The sequence below is a fragment of the Tachysurus vachellii genome, chromosome 10 (genome assembly GCF_030014155.1).
Source record: "Tachysurus vachellii isolate PV-2020 chromosome 10, HZAU_Pvac_v1, whole genome shotgun sequence".
Taxonomy (NCBI): Eukaryota; Metazoa; Chordata; class Actinopteri; order Siluriformes; family Bagridae; genus Tachysurus; species Tachysurus vachellii.
Window position 1 is genome coordinate 7,128,658 of NC_083469.1, and position 17,607 is coordinate 7,146,264.

Sequence of the window (17,607 nt, forward strand, 5' to 3'; positions counted from 1 at the left end):
AAACAGCACGCGCCTCCCCGCGTTCAGCTGAACTCGATCAGAGCGCGCGACCGCGCGTGCACAGCAGAACGGCATCTGACAGCACCGGTCATTCTCCAAATTGCACCCAAGAATATTGGAACTGACCAGTGTACTAAATCCATGTGTCAAGACAAATACAGCAACAAGCAAAGAGGCATTGACAGAGAGTCAAGAAATGATGATGAAAATAATTATTATTAATACCTCAGTAAAGTTCATTAAATCTATTCTGTTGTTAGTGTGGTCTTTAAACTTATGAACTGTGTATGGACTGACAAAGGTGGTACATGAGGAAGCAATGTGACAACAATGCAGTAAATAATTTAGGTGCATCAAAAAGCGTGCTCGTTAAGGTTATATCAGGATGTCAAGGAACAAGTTTAACCAGTGTGGCATTGCTACAGATGCCATGTACCCTCTGGTTTAAAGGTATACATAATAAATATCTGTGATGTGGTGACTATCATTTCCTCATCAATACACAATTGTTGGTCTGTACCCTGCTGTTCCCTTTTGAGTCTGGTTCCTCTGGAGGTTTCTTCTTCATCCATCTAAGGGAGTTTTTCCTTGCCACAGTTGCCTCAGTCACCTCAGGCTTGCTCATTGAGAATCAATACAAACACATTTATATATAAGTTGTTATTAATTTTTGTATTATATTAATCTTCATATAATACATTTATTGTATTATGTTTGTTATGTTCTTTAAAGCTGCTTTGAGACAATGTCCATTGTTAAAAGCACTGTACAAATAAATTTGAATTGAAAATAAAGCGATTTATTTAATGAATTAAAACTGAAAACCAACAATGAATTCTAAGAAAATGTTTGAAACAAATTATATAATCTAGCTTCAGTATTCATATTTACTATCTTAACAATAACTGCAAAAACATGACGAAATTTATGCTTTTCTGCAGGTGGGTGAAATACAACTCCATGGGCAATCAATCTGTAGCAACACTATGACTACATGAAAACGTCTATGGGAACCTTCTTTCTCTCCTGAGCTTGCATTTATAATTTCCTTTATATATAATTAATTAAATTCTCCAACTCAATCCAAAATATTTTTGTATGTAGGCAATGGAAAAACAAATGAAAAATGGTTTCCTTTTCACCTTTACAGAAATTACAGGAATAATCAATATCTAATTTAAAACGTTCCAGCACATGCTTTACCGGGTATATCCTATGCATTATTTTAAAAAAGACTTCTTTTACTTTATTATTAACGTAGAATTTATCCACCGTTCGCCAAGCTTTACGCCAATTCACATCCCCAAACACAGAAGACCAGAAAAAACGAGCTGGAGGATAAACAATATTATTAAGTAAATTCCTAATATAGTTATTTGAGACTCTATTTTGGAAAATATTCGTATTACCAATAAATATTGTACCCTTGATATCTGTAAAATTTAGATCTTCCCCCTGTAATGCATTCCTCAGAAGTATCAATACTTTTTGCGGAATTGCATCCATTACAATAGCAAATTCTTTAGGTCTAACTGGTATTTTAAATTTATTCAAAAATTCTCTATATGTCAACAAATTTCCATCATTATTTAAAAGCTGACTAACTAAAATAATATTGTTTTCAACCCAGTTTTCAAAAAAAAGAGATTTATTTTTATATAAGATGTCTTTGTTGTTCCAAATATAATATCTCCTAGGTGAAAAGTTATGCTTATAGGCCAGTGTCCATGCCATGAGAGCTTGTTTATGAAATTTTGCAAGCTTAACCGGTATTTTGTCGACTGAATAATTACACTTTAATAAAAATGAGAGGTCACCCAATTGCTTAAATACATAGTTGGGAAAGGAGTTCCAAATACTGTCTTTATCTTTTAAATATTGAATAAGCCAATTTATTTTAAATATTTTGTTTAAAGCATCATAACTCAACACTTCTAAACCACCATGATCTTTGGAATTACATAAAATTTCTTTTCTCAGATAATGAGGCTTGTTTCTCCAAATAAAATCAAAAAGCATTCTATCTAATTGTTTGGTAACTTTGGGTGGAATGTCTAATGATAACGACACATATACTGATCTGGAGATTCCTTCGGCTTTTGACAAAAGCACTCGCCCCTGAATTGACAAATCCCTTTGTAACCACATATTAAACTTCTTATTCGTCTTGTTAATAATTGGATTAAAGTTTAAACTAATACGCTGATACTCATCCTTACATATAACAACTCCTAGATATGTTACTTGATTTGCAATTGGAATATTACAAAGATTGGGTAAATTACAATCTTTAAGAGGAAACAGAACTGACTTATTCACATTCATTCTTAGCCCTGATACACCTGAAAATTCTTTTATGCATTTCACTGCTTTACTGATTTCATTCCTATCTTTCACAAAACAAGGCAGTGTCATCTGCAAATTGACACAACTTAAATGTTTTTCCTAATGTTGTAATTCCTTGAAAATGTCCTTTTTTGATGTGAAGAGCCATTATTTGTGTTGCTAATAAAAACAAAAAGGGAGAGATCGGACATCCCTGTCTAATCCCTCTATTTATTTCAAATCTTCCAGATGTCCCACTTGCTAATTTTACAGAACTGGTACATCCTTTGTATAGAGTTTTGATAGCTTTTTGAAAATAACAGCCAAACCCAAAAAAGTCAATTGCTTTAAATAAAAAGTTGTGCTCTATGGTATCAAATGCCTTGTGAAAATCAATAAAAAAGATAAAACTATCATCTAAGACATATTCATTGTAGTCTATCATATCTAGGATTAATCTAATATTATTACTAATGTGCCGCCCCTGAATAAATCCAGTCTGTTCCTCATCTATAATAGCTTCCAATCCAATTTTCAGTCTTTTGGCAAAAATTAAAGCAAATAGTTTGGCATCATTATTTAATAGACTAATGGGCCTCCAATTTTCTAAATATAAAGTATTTTTATCTGGTTTTGGAATTAATGTAATAACGCCTTGTCTTAAAGAAGTGGGCAACTCCCCCTTTCCAACAGATTCTATGAAGACAGCTAACAAGAAGGGAGCTAATTTATCTCTAAACATTTTATAGAACTCACTAACAAGTCCATCATTACCTGGAGAACGATTATCTTTGAAACTGCCTATACACTCTTTAACTTCCTCTAATCTTAAATTACCGTCACAAAACAATTTAAAATCATCACCAATAACTTTGGCCTTGTCTTTAACACTATCCAGAAAGTCATTCAGATCAGGAGATACAAATTTGGAAGTATACAGGTCTTTATAAAATTGAGTAACAAACTTTGATATCTTATTCCCATCCTCTGTAACTGTATCATTAATTAACAACTTGCTTAAAGAAGTCAATTCGCCATTCCTTTTCTCCAAATTAAAGAAATACTTAGTATTTTTTTCGCCCTGTTCCAACCATTTATGTCTTGACCTGATAAAAGCCCCTTCTGCTTTTTCTTGATAAATGTTATCCAATTGTACTTGTAATGCTGATATATCCATTAAATCCTGTGCAGTCAAATTAAGTTTACTAGACAGGTGCATTATTTCTTTTATAACACTATATTCTTTTTGTCTTTTAACTGAAGCAATATACTTACCCATTGAAATAGCCAAGTTCCTAATTTTGTATTTCATTATTTCCCAATGTTTCCCATAAACATTCGTTATTTTAGCCTGAGACCAGTGCTTATCTATTAACTTTGACACCATCGTTTTAAAATTATCATCATTTAATAACTTTTTATTCAACTTCCAATAACCCCTTTTTAGTTTAAATTCAGCTGGACCATGCATATTAATCAAAATTGATATACCCTTATGATCAGTTAAAACTGACGGCTCTATAGAAACAGTCTGGACATACTGTTCCAGTTCATGTGATATTAGGAAAAAATCAATGCGTGATTGTTTGGAATAATCTTTGTTGCTCCATGTATATATTCTCTTATCTGGATTTTTGAGGCACCAAATGTCAACTAAACCTATACGGGCACACACATTCCTAATTTCCTAGTTTCATTGCTTCTCGATGGCCATCGATCTATAACTTCATCAAATACACTATTGAAATCACCCCCCCATACAATTTTTGCCAAGGGAAATTTATTTTTAATTTGCTTCAGATTAATTTCGATATTTGTGAAAAAACGTTTCATTTAGCCGTCTATTATTAGTGGCATATGAATTTACAAGCGTGTAATGAGTTTGATCAATGTTAACATGTATTATTACCATTCTTCCCAAACTATCAATTTCGTGGCTAAGAACCTGACCCTTGAACTTTCCCTTTAGTATAGCGACCCCTGCAGACCAAACATTTAGTGAATGCTTACATCAGGATAAAAAATGTTTTAGAGGATAGCTATTTATTAACCCAGCTAGCATACTATTTTATAATTGACAGTAATCTGCAGTAAGAGGATCTTTGTCATGAATGAGAAGGCATTCAATTTCTTACATGTACATTGCAGCACTGTGAAGGTAAGCCATGATAGCACCCTTGTGGCAGGGGGGCACTTGCTCACAGGCCGAGCAGTTGCAGCTAGAACCCCATCCTTTTGATCAACAAACCAGAGCCTTAAGACTTGAGCTACCACTATTATCCTTAATGACCCTTTCCTCTTGCCTTCTGCAGGATGATAATTGCAGATTTAATTCAGACACTGTGGGAGCCACCTGCAATGGCTATGTGAATATAAACAGTAGAGATGAGAAAGCTCTACAGGAAGCTGTGGCCTTCATTGGACCAATTTCTGTTGCCATAGATGCAGCCCACATATCCTTCCAGCTCTATAAATCTGGTGAGTCTCACATTTAAAACTGAGTCTTAATGCTGTCATTTAGTGCTCTGCTTTTATTTGACATAATCTATGGTCTGTTAATTAACAGATTAACAAATATAGTAATTGATTCCATAATGCTGGAATAACTGACCACCACATAATTGCTTAAAGGTATATACGATGAGCCAGACTGTAGCAGCACTGAGCTGGATCATGGTGTCCTGGCTGTTGGTTATGGCAGGAAACAAAAAAAAAGATTACTGGCTATTCAAGAACATTCAAGAAAATCTAGAACTTTTTAATATATTTCATGTAATGCACCATACAAAAATGATGATGATAATAATAATAATAATAATAATAATAATTTTATTATTATTATTATTATTATTATTATTATTATTATTATTATTATTATTATCATCATCATCAAAAGTATGTTCTATATTTTGACTTTCAGAATTAAAATATCTAAAAGGTGAATGAATAATTTTATATATAATAGTTATTTTAAATTGAATTTTAAATTTTATAAAAGCAATAATTCTAAATGTGTCAGCTTTAAATTATATGACTGAAGATATAGTCCAGTGGGTCATAATAACCACTCAATTCCTCCCTTAATTTACATTTACTTTACAGCTGGGGTCTCGACTGGGGTGACAAAGGTTACATCAAGATGTCAAGGAACAAGAATAACCAGTGTGGTATTGCCACAAATGCCAGCTATCCTCTGTGTAGGAGCCTTATATGAACATACCTTGTTAAAGCCATAGGGGGCAATCTCTTTTAATGAATAAATGAGTGCACCTGGGATAGAGGGGCGTGTTTTTGTGTGTACGGGGGAATCTCACAGTTTTTTGACCGTGAAACATGACCGCATTTGAGATTTATTGTGTTTGAGCATATTCTTTCATCGTTTTGGAATTTTGTTTAGTTGTTTACATGCGATATGTTCAGGATTTTCGTGGACTATGAACTGTGGACGAATGAACAATAGAACTATGGTGACTGTATGATATGCTTGTTCCAATAAAAGAACATTTGCCTTAATTGACATGCGTCAATTAATAGCTCACTCCCCAGACACAATTCACCTCTGACTTTAGGGGAAAGTCAGCACACTCTGGTTTAAAGGTGTAAAGAAAAATGTCAGTGTGACAGCTATTAAAAAAATCTGAGTTTTAAATATAGATAATATACCAAACTGTCCAGATTCTCCATGGTTACAGATTATACAATTACAGTAGCCTTTTTTGAGCAAATATTTTAAAAAAAAAAGTTAGCAATGTGGCACATTATTAACTCCAGTACCTTGCTTGGTAAGAATAAAAGTGAATTTTCTATTGATTTGGTACTGTATCAGATAATATTGAACTAATGTATTAATGGATTAACTCCTGTTTCTGGCTCTAACACAACTCAAATTTACTTTAGAAGGAATGTTAATCAGTGCATCAGCAGAATTAGGAGCATTAAGAGCAGAGAAATCAAATGTCCAAGATAAGGCATAGACTAGGACCAGGGCCGGAACCATTGAGTTAAAATAGTGAAAACTTTTAAAAATTAAGAATTTGAACCAGGAATCTCTTGAATGAATCAAGTATTCACTGCAGCATGTTTTGTTTGCATTCTCACATACATATCAACACACAAGTAATATTCAGGGTTCCCACGCGTCCTGGAAAACCTGGAAATCCTGGAAAATTAATGACCAATGTTCCAGTCCTGGAAAACACATGGAAAATGAGAGAAAACATAAATTGTCCTGGAAAAAATCTTGTTGTCCTGGAAAATTATTATTTTTAAATGTTCTTGATCATTTAAAGAATGGTTTACAACTGGTCGAAACAATTAACGTTAGTAACAGAAAGCGCTTTGTTCAGGGACGCTGAGTTTTTGTTATGCTGTTTAATCTCGCTGGATGACGCTGTCTTGTGTTGGCAGTTTCAGGTGCTAGGAATGGTTTAAGTGCTTGAATGTTTTCAGCAAATGGTGACGGGTAAGCAGGTTATATTAACCTTGTTAATCTGAATATCATGTGCAAGGGGAATGCACAGCAAACTAAAGCATGCATGATGGCATTGGCCTGAGAAAGGAGAGGGTATTAATATGTGCGGTCTTTTTATTTTATAAATGTTGAAATTTCATTCAGGGGCACGTTGGCTTAGTGGTTAGCACGTTCGCCTCACACCTCCAGGGTTGGGGGTTTGATTCCCGCCTCCGCCTTGTGTGTGGAGTTTGCATGTTCTCCCCGTGCCTCGGGGGTTTCCTCCGGGTACTCCGGTTTCCTCCCCCGGTCCAAAGACATGCATGGTAGGTTGATTGGCATCTCTGGAAAATTGTCCGTAGTGGGTGAGTGCGTGAGTGAATGAGAGTGTGTGTGTGCCCTGCGATGGGTTGGCACTCCGTCCAGGGTGTATCCTGCCTTGATGCCCAATGACGCCTGAGATAGGCACAGGCTCCCCGTGACCCGAGGTAGTTCTGATAAGCGGTAGAAGATGAATGAATGAATGAATGAATGAATGAATGAATGAATGAATGAATGAAATTTCATTCACGTGACAAATTGTCTTTAAAAGTATAGTTAAGTAATAGCCATAAAGTGTACGTTGTTTTTAAGACTTCTGGAGAGAAGAACATATTACTTTAGGCCGTGAATCTGTGAGCCTTGTCTTTTTTTGCTAAATTTGAAATGTCCTGGAAAAGTCCTGGAAAATGATCTCTGAAAAAGAGTGGGAACCCTGAATATTTTTCATGTCTACTGTATGTTGATCATGTGTACAGTGTTTGCAGTTACAGTAATAATAAATACTTAAACAACTGTTAAGTATTCTGATCATAGTTTATTATGCATGGCATATATTGAGAAATGACAGTAGTAGTAGTAGTAGTAGTCGTAGTGTATTAGTTCATAGGCATATTATCAGTTGTTATTCATAGTCAACACTTTACAATCCTGTCATCCTTGACTGATCCCCTGATCTTGAATCTGCTTTGTTTAGCATTTTATCAGCACATTTTGACAACAGACAAATGCATTTCATTGAGAGATTAATGAGTGTTAATGTACAGTAAGATAGAAATAGATGGACTGGCAAGAAATATTCAACAATGCAACAGAGAAATTAATGATTTTGAGTTTAGTATAGGAGTGTATTAGTTTATACAGTAGACATATTCAATCATCCGTCACTGACCCACTGATGTTGAATCTGCAGTGTTTTGTTCATGTCTGTCTAGTTTTGGTGTTTCTCGAATTTCAACTTTCATTATTGCCTTGCCTGCAGTGGACATTGTTCCCTTCACACAAATTCCTTGTCCAGAATAGATGACTTCACTTCCTGTAGCCCTTTCCCTGGTGAATGTACCTTTCATGTTATACATTTCATAAAACAGATCATCATTACACAAAACTTGGTTTTCAAAAATTCCAAGAGCTAAATAATTTTCATACAAATTGTAGTCATAAGGCAATTTATTTGATTTATTTTATTTTATGCTAAATAAATGTAAACCACTAAATCATAGCATTCATACCGTATTATTCTGGAAGCATCTGTAAGAGCGGTTAGTAACACAGGATTGGTTTATAATGTATGTGTAAGACTCACCAGATACATAGAGCTGGAAGGATATGTGGCCTGCATCTATAGCGACGGAAACGGGTCCAATGGTTGCCACAGCTTCCTGTAGAGCATTCTCATCTTCACTGGTTATATCCACGTAGCCTGTGCAGGTGGCTCCCACAGTGTCTGGATTAAACCTGCAGTCCCCATCCTGTCAAGAGTGAGATATAGGGTGCTTTATGAATATTGTACAAAAAAGTAGGCTTGATGGCTAAAATAAATAATTGCTTTGGTAAAAATCTTTCATCCTACCAAAAGCAAGTACGGGTTTTAAACAAACGTATAAAATTGCCCATCAAATTGGGTTCATCTGAGTGTTTTTATGTTCCACTCACAGTGGATTCATAAGGGAAGGAGTCTTCTGTGTCAATTCCCTTGTTGTCCTTAATATAGTCAAAAGCCTGGTCCATCAAGCCACCACCGCATCCCATGTTCCCATATTTCCAGGAGCAGTCCACTAACTGCTGTTCACCCTGCTGAAAAATCCAGCATATACCAGCATGAATTCCATGCTGGTCCAGGCTGGTTTTTACTGGTTCAAGCTTGTAGAGTGCTGGTATAGCTGGGTGGCCAGCATAGTCATGGTGTTTTCAAGCAAAACGGGGCTGGTGTAGCTGGTTAACCATATATATATATATATATATATATATATATATATATATATATATATATATATATATATATATATATATATATATATACACGTATATCTATATATATATAAATACCAGCATCCCAGGCTGGTCGGCCAGCACACCAGCAACCAGCACCTAATGCTGGACCAGCATACCACCATACCAAGCTGGTCCCAGCATGCAAAACATACCTTATGCTGGACCAGCAATGCTGATTTTTTAGCAGGGCACTCAGTGACACCAGCTTCCCTGTCTTCCTAAATGTCTGACCTTCCAGTGACCCTGTCTAAGAGAGGACAGATGATAGAGAAAGAGATGGAGAACAGGACAAACAAAAAAACAGACAGGTTATTCACAGCAGGACCTGGAAAAGCAACTGTGGTATAGTGCAATACACCTCCTGCCCAGTTAGTGGCATGATGCACTTATGTTATTCAACAGAATACGTATGTATGGGGGAGAGAAAGAGAACTGTGTGTGAAGAAGTTTGGAGTAAAGAAAGTAACAGTTAACCTTGGCTGTGACTGCTTTCTTTTTCTACCACATACACAACATATTGACGACGAGGAATGGCTTTTCTCCGAATTTCACAACCCCCAGCTTTCCTGGACACTCCTGGTGAGCCGACAATGTTCTATAAGTCTTGGATACAAATGTTTGAAAATTACCTCCTGGCACTCACTGCTAACGAGATGCCAGACAAATGAAAGCGTGCGCTGCTGCTTCATTGTTTGGGCACAGAAGGCCAGCGGATTTTTCTTACACTTCCGGATGTCGGTACATCTTACAAGTCTGCATGTGATGCTTTACAAGATTTTTTGTTCCGAAAGTGAACGTGGTTGCGGAGAGGAATAAATTTCGGCTGCGTGCGCAGAGGCACGGCGAATCTACTATTCAATATGTTGCTGCATTACGGGATTTACTTCTGAACTGTGATTTTGGCGCTCTCGCTGATGACATGATTAGGGATCAGATTATAGAGAAAACGTCCTCCGGACGTATTAGAGAACGTCTACTTTTAGAAACAGATCTCACACTGCAGAAAGCTATTACAATTGCGTCCCAAATTGAAACTGCAGTGGCTGAATCGAAAGCGATGGCTCCCGCAACTGAGGCTACAATCAAACTCGTTCAATCGAGAGGTGGTGCTGCCACATACAAACGTAGAACGACACCGAAATCAAATGCAACACGCACACACAATGGCCCTACTCACACTGCCCAACGCAAGACTTGTTACCGTTGTGGATCCAATTCACATTTAGCCAACAACACAACATGTGCTGCGAAACATGCAAATTGCAAACAATATGGGAAAATAAGACACTTTGCCAAAGTTTGTCACAGCACAGCTTCCACATGCAATGTGCAAGAACTTACTGTACTGTGCCAGATCTTAGAGTCTTAAATATTACTCCTACTTCAACTGTGTCACAGACAAAATGTTTTACCTGTACTGTGTCTCTTCATGTAAAAGATGGACAGTTACTTACCACAGATTTGCTTGTAGACACAGGTTCAGCAGTCTCCATTCTTCCAGAGCATGTTTACCGCCAGATGTTCCTGCATATGCCCCTTAAAAAGCCTACAGTACGTCTAGTGACCTACATGAAGAAACCTATTCCTGTCCTTGGATGCCTTCACCTTACTGTTACATACTGCAACCATAGCACGCAAACAGACTTCTACATTGTCCGTGATGGGACATCTTTGCTCGGAATGGATCTTTTCACAGCTCTGCGCCTTCAAATTCAAGATGGACACGTTGAACCACCTGCTTCACCAGCAGAGGATCGAACTGCTGTCAACAACACTGAGGCTTTAGGCATTGCTACTGGATTTACCCACAAAGTTAAAATGCGTTCAGATGTGCCCCCAGTTCAGCAGACACTTCGCAGGCTGCCATTTGCTGTTTGTTATGCTGTTTCTGAGGAGTTGAAAAGACTCGAAGCAGAAGGCTTCATAGAGAGAGTTGACTCGTCTGCCTGGGTGTCTCCTCTGGTGGTCGTGAAGAAAAAGACTGGTGGCATTCGTCTTTGTGTGGATTTACGTGAGCCAAACAGAGTGGTGGTGATAGACAGTCACCCATTGCCACACATCGAAGTCTTTACTGAGCTCCGTGGTGCAACTATGTTCTCCACAATCGATTTGCAAAATGCCTACCATCAAGTCCAGTTACACCCAAGCAGCAGAGATCTTACAGCGTTTATAACGCATGACAGACTTTTTCGCTTTACAAGAGTTCCATACGGCTTGGCCTCAGCACCTAGTGCCTTCCAACGGATGATGTCTCAGATTCTGGCAGATAAAAAAGGTGTGCAATGCTATCTAGACGACGTCATAGTATACGGTGAGACGCCTGAACTTCATGACACGCGGCTGAAAGCCGTCCTTCACTGCCTACAAGAGAGTGGGTTGAAGCTGAACACAGCTAAATGCCACTTCAGGAAGTCTGAGTTGTCCATTCTTGGGCATCTCATTTCTGCCCCTGGCCTACAACCAGACCCTGGCCATGTTCAAGCTGTGGCTCAAGCTCCCCCTCCTCATGACGCTCAGTCACTACGTTCTTTTCTTGGCCTGACTGCGTGGTATTCAAAGTTCATTCCCAATTACGCCACACTTGTAGAACCTTGTAGAACTTCAAAAGTCTGTTTTCCATTGGACTGAGGAGGCTCAGGAAAACTTCTTTGCCTTGTTCAATCCTTCCTTGCCAACAGTCATCACAAGTGACACGTCAGATTACGGCATTGGCGCTGTGCTGACACAGATCCAGGGCCATACAGAACAGACAGTTGCAGTCGCCTCTAGAGCACTGACCGAGTGCGAACGCAAGTACTCTACAATTGAAAAAGAGGCCTTATCGTGTGTCTGGGCAACTGAAAAGTGGCACACTTACTTGTGGGGTCGTCACTTTACTTTAAGAACGGACCACAGCCCTCTGACTACCTTACTCTCAACCAAAGGCATTGGATGTGCAGGCATGAGAATAGCCTGATGGTCTGCTCGCCTGTTGTGTTTTAACTATAACATTGAATACAAACCAGGGCGAGAGAATGTTACGGCTGATTGCTTGTCACGTCTGCCTCTTCCCATTACAGAAAAACATCAAGATCCTGAGATGGAGATGGTTGCTGTTGTGTCAGCTGACTTTGCAGCTGTCACTGCTGAAGAGCTCTCAAGAGCCTGTGATGCATGCCCTGTGCTACAGAAGATGAGACTCTACATTTCTAAAGGATGGCCTGGGAGTGCAAAAAACCTAGACCCTGTCATCACACCTTACTTTCGTATCCAAAATGAACTGGCTGTGCAGGATAGTTACATAATTTGCGGCACTCATCGTGTGATTGTGCCTCTGCAATCAAAGCTCATTCAGTTAGCTCATGCCACACACCAAGGGATCGTTCGCACAAAACAAAGACTGCGAGACTTGTATTGGTGGCCTGGCATAGATTCACAGGTTGAGTCTGCCATTAAGTCATGCTCTACCAGCCTGCAGCATGACAAAACTGCCATCACCTGTGCTGCCCTGCTACAAACTGTACCTACTCCGTCTGCAGCCTGGGAAAAGGTAGCTGTGGATATTGTGGGACCTATTCAAACTGCACCTCCTGACTGCCGTTTTGCAATAACTCTCATTGACTACTATAGCTGATGGCCTGAGATTGCCTTCAGCTCAGGTATTACCTCAATGACTGTTACTGTATAAACTTTCTTGCCACTGTGTTTAGTAGAGAAGGAAATCCACTCGAACTGGTCACTGACAATGGCCCTCAGTTTGTTTCAGCTCAGTTTGAATCCTTCCTTGCTGACAGAGACATCAAGCATTGCCGCAGCTCCGTGTATTACTCACAAACAAATGGGGAAATAGAACGCATCAACAGAGTATTCAAGGACTGCTTACAGACAGCCAACATCGAAGGTAAACCTTTGAAAGCCTTTGTCACTGAGTTTTTACACACATACATACACATACTCCCCATGCCATGACCTCAGTGTCTCCTGCCGAGCTACTTCATGGTAGACCACTCAATACAAAGCTGCATATCAGAGGTCTCCACTCCACATTGCCTCTTACAGAGCACACAAACCTGAAACAGAACATCCAGATGAAGCAACAGAAAACAAAACGGTATACGGACAAACGACGTAGTGCAAAACCATCCACTTTCCAAGTTGGATCTTCTGTCCACGTCCGCAAGCCTGGGTTCGTTGCAAAAGGATGTTCTAAGTTTACCCAACCTTTTAAAGTGGTAGCCAAGAAAGGTCCTGCTACTTACCTGTTATGCGATGGAAAAGTGTGGAATGCCATCCACCTTGCACCTACACCCCCCATCAATTCAAGTGTTCCTACATCACAGCCTGATGATGCTTCTTTGCTGCCAAGCACCTCTGAATCACCTGAAACTGTGCAATCCCTTCCCCTCTCTCCAAGAGTCCCGAGGATGCGGCATGCCCCAGTATGGTCCAGAGACTATGTGATTTAAAAAATAAAAAAAAAAGAGATAAAGGCGATGTGAACATGTTTATTCTGTCTCTGTTCCCTGAAGATTGTATCTACAGTTCATTTACTAGTCTATTTTGTCATAAGATTGAATTGTGACTTACTGATTAGACTTTCTGTTTACATGCTAGTCTAGATTTGACATACCTATGGATTCTGTTATTTACTTCCATGTTAGATTATTATTTTCTACAACTTTTGCTACTTAAGGAAAAGACATACTTCATGTTGTTTCAGTTTACATATATTGTTCATGAAGTACTGATATTCTGGTGCTACAGTAAAGAGTTTTATTTCTTACAAGAGAGGAATATGTGGTATAGTGCAATACACCTCCTGCCCAGTTAGTGGCACGATGATACCTATGTTATTCAACAGAATACATATGTATGGAGGAGAGAAAGATAACCGTGTGTGAAGACGTTTGGAGTAAAGAAAGTTATAGTTAACCTTGGCTGTGACTGCTTTGTTTTTCTTTGTTTACAGCAACAAATTGTTAGATATAGCACAGATTGACCATAACCAAATGTCAAGCCTGCCCTTACAGCACTGAAGGCCCAGCAAGAACCACACTGCTTCTGGTCTTTAACCTCAGTCACATAGCCCTTGTCCGTCCAGTCCACAGAATCTGGCAGAACAGCTCCTCCTGCTTGTCGGAGAAATGTAGCTGCATTGTGTTTCTTGGTCTTGTTGAAGGATCCCAGGCAGCCCTTAAACACAGACTGTCTGTACTCCTTATTATCCTGTTAGAGAAAAAGATACAGTGAAATTAGACAGACAGAAAGACAAACAGTCAGACAGACAGACATTGTTTTCAATAGTAGTCCCAGACCATATACATATTTTCTTTTCTCACCATGTCTGCAAAGTAGGTCATGCCAAGTGTGTAGCTCATAATGCCCTGGTCAGCCAGCATGTTGTGTACCAGAACCAGTTTGCGATTTTCTAGCCAAGTCATCTTACGCCGAGCCTCCTCCTCCACAGATTTATAGCTCTTACCTATGAGAAAAAAGCAAAAGACATCTCAACATGAAAAAACATTAAATTAGTGCATACCTTAATCTTTTTAATTGGTTTCATATTTGTGAAGCACTTTTTGATTTGAATGATTTGTGTTGCTCTATAATGATTAACTCTTGTTTTTACTATTCTTTTTTTAATGTTTTAAAAAAGTTTGATTATGCATGAGAATATTTCTCACCAAATTTTAATTTCCAGGAATGAAACTCCAGGTCTTCCAAAGAGATGCTGGCTGCACTGGCCACAGCCATGAGAGCAGTGAGAGCTATCAAAACCCGCATTTTGCAAATATTGAGATGTTCTCTGTGCTAGAAGGAAGAGAGCAGAATAAAATATTCACATTCTGTTTTCACTCAATCACACTTGCTTCCTTTGTCTCTGAATTGCATGAAATTCGATTGTCTGTTTCACCAGAGTGGCTGGTTCTTCAAAATAAAAACATAATTAATCTGTGCAAAGCCAGTTCACAAAATGTGTATCTAGGTGTATGAGGCACATACCTGATTCTGTTGTGCCCTCTATGGATGCAGAGTAGTAATGGGTTTCCTGACTTTATATGCCACTATGTCATGGCTCAAATCAGGTGCTTGTCACACAGACAAGGCAATACACCTAGTAGTTAAACATATACACACTTATTGCAGAAATTACATAACTTTACATGAGATGATTCCCAAGTGCAGGTGGACATGACCCTTAAATTAACTATTTCCTCCTCAGGTATAGTTGAAGCAGGTGAAGACAAAATATGCAAACAAAACATAACAAAAGAAAAAAATATGCAGGACAGAGTTAGTAGTTTGAAACTGTTCTAGTTATAATGCCTTAGAAAATGTTTTGAGCTGACTGCTATATTCCTGACATGACAGGTATCCAGTAGTTCTTTAAAAGGCTAACACTTTAGGTACTCAGGAGCTCATAAAGTCTACTAAGCCGGGTGCACACCACTTCTATCTGACAGTGTACTAAGCCTGTGAACAAAGTTTGTTTCTTGGACCGCAACATTGCAGACATCAACTTGTCATGGAATCAAATCCACAGGCTCAGATAGTCCATCCTGGGATGCCATACTTGCTGTCGCTGTCATCTGTGACAGTAATGAGCAATTCATCTGTGCATTCCCTACAATAGTATCACAATAAGGTCACAGAATGGCTTTGCTGGTCAGATAAGGCCATGCACAGATCTAGGGTCAATTGTAAGTTAGTACAGACTCTCTAGGATGTTGGAAAAAAGGAATTAAATCTATTAACCTTTTAAAGCTTTTATATACTTTATCTAATAAATCTAATCAGTGATGCCTAATCAACATCTAGAAATTTTATTTCCCTAAAAATCTAGCAAATTTTTAGGTAAAAAATGTCTTTATACAGTATGTACTTTGCTGTCCCTGCTGAAAAATCTATTTTATGTGTCTTTTTTCTATAAAATAAAGACAGACATCTCAGACTAACTTGACTCTTCTTTTAATAAACTTGTGCGCCCTACACACATTCTTTACATGAGGTTATCCCAGGTGTGCACCCTCTTCTCTGGCCCTCTCTACAACAGAACATACAACAATTGTTCCTATTGTCACATCCTTTCTCTCTTTTTTTTTTTTTTTTTTTTTTTTTTAACACAACTCAATTTCTTGTAAAAACAAAGAACATTGTTTTTACTTATTACTCCTGTGTAGTAATTTAACATTTTCATTTCTGACTTCACTCTGTTTTTTTTTTTTTTTTTTTTCTAACTTGTTATATAGTCTTTTAAATATAGTGGTTTCCTTATTAGACGCCCTGCTTTTGTGACAACAGATGCTGGGAGGTCTGACTGTTGAGTGTTCCGCATTTGATTTTTCACAGCACTAAGGTGTGATTGAGCATCTGCAGTTTCTGCGTGGTTTGTATTGTCAGGATCACCAGTCTCTGTTTGGTTGGAGACTCTGGGGATCATTCCATGATCCCTTCGGAGATGTCTCCTGTTCCTTCTTATAACACCTCCAGAATCCAACTGGACACTGTAGGATCTCGAGTCGATGGGCTCCACCACTGTCCCCTTTCTCCAGATCTTATGAGGCTCAAATGGTTGTATTCTTACAGAGTCACCTTGTTTTAATGTGTCTAAGTCTTTGGCCGATCTGTTGTAGTATGTTTGTTGTCGTCGTTGATTTGTCGTCAATTCGCTCAATGAATTCTGGACCTTTGGTTGCAGGAGGCTGGGTTTCGTGGGTAGAAGTGTACTGGTGCGACGGCTAAGCAACCTCTGTGCTGGACTGGTTGATAATCCATGTGTTGGAGTGTTTCTATGATCCAGGATTGCTAGGTATGAATCCTGTCTTGATATTTGTGCTTTAAACATCAGCCTCTTGGCAGTTTTGACCGCTGATTCCGCCTTGCCATTACTCTGAGGATAGCCAGGTGATGAAGTTTTGTGTAGGAATTCCCAATGGTGACTAAACTTCTTAAACTCGTGTGACGAAAACTGTGGGCCATTATCAGAGATGACAATGTCTGGAATACCCTGACGGGCAAAGTGACCTTTCAGCTTTCTTATGACAGTAGTGGATTTAGTGTCTGGCAGATAATCAATTTCCCAAAAATTGGAGTAGTAGTCTACTGTAATTAGATAGTCCTTGTTGTCGAAAGTAAACAGGTCCGTGCCTACCTTGGCCCAAGGTCTGTCTGGCATATCATGTGGACGTAGTGTCTCCTTTTGCTGGTTGCAGTCAACTGCGCGGCAGGTGTCACATTGCTGTACATGTGATTTGATCTGCTCGTTCATGCCTTGCCAGTACACACACTCTCTGGCCCTCCTAAGGCATCCTTCCACACCTAAATGAGAGGTGTGTATTCGTAGCGTTATTTCCCTCCAAAGCTGCTTAGGGATAACAGCTCGTTCGCCCCTGAAGACAATTCCATCCTGGTAGCTCAGCTCCTCCTGAAACTGGTAATAGTGGCCTATTTCTTGTGGTGTGTCAGTTTTGTTCTTCGGCCAACCTTGTAATATGGCTTTAATCAGTGTCTGCAGAGTGTTGTCCTCCTTTGTTGCAGAA

The 17,607-nt window shown here is 38.8% G+C and overlaps 1 protein-coding gene and 1 pseudogene across 1 annotated transcript; one reads left to right on the plus strand and one right to left on the minus strand.

Moving 5' to 3' along the window:
• LOC132852485 (procathepsin L-like) overlaps positions 1–5,539 on the plus strand; it is a 34,644-nt pseudogene extending 29,105 nt beyond the window's left edge.
• A 2,780-nt stretch (positions 5,540–8,319) lies between these two features.
• Positions 8,320–14,874, minus strand: LOC132852486 (procathepsin L-like). The gene is made up of 6 exons (XM_060879726.1): positions 14,752–14,874; positions 14,407–14,549; positions 14,096–14,293; positions 9,278–9,335; positions 8,750–8,883; positions 8,320–8,565 (listed from the first exon to the last, which is right to left on the minus strand). Exons 1-6 carry the CDS (start codon positions 14,849–14,851, stop codon positions 8,320–8,322), a joined length of 879 nt encoding a protein of 292 aa, XP_060735709.1. The 5' UTR covers positions 14,852–14,874.
• Positions 14,875–17,607: the final 2,733 nt, after the last annotated feature.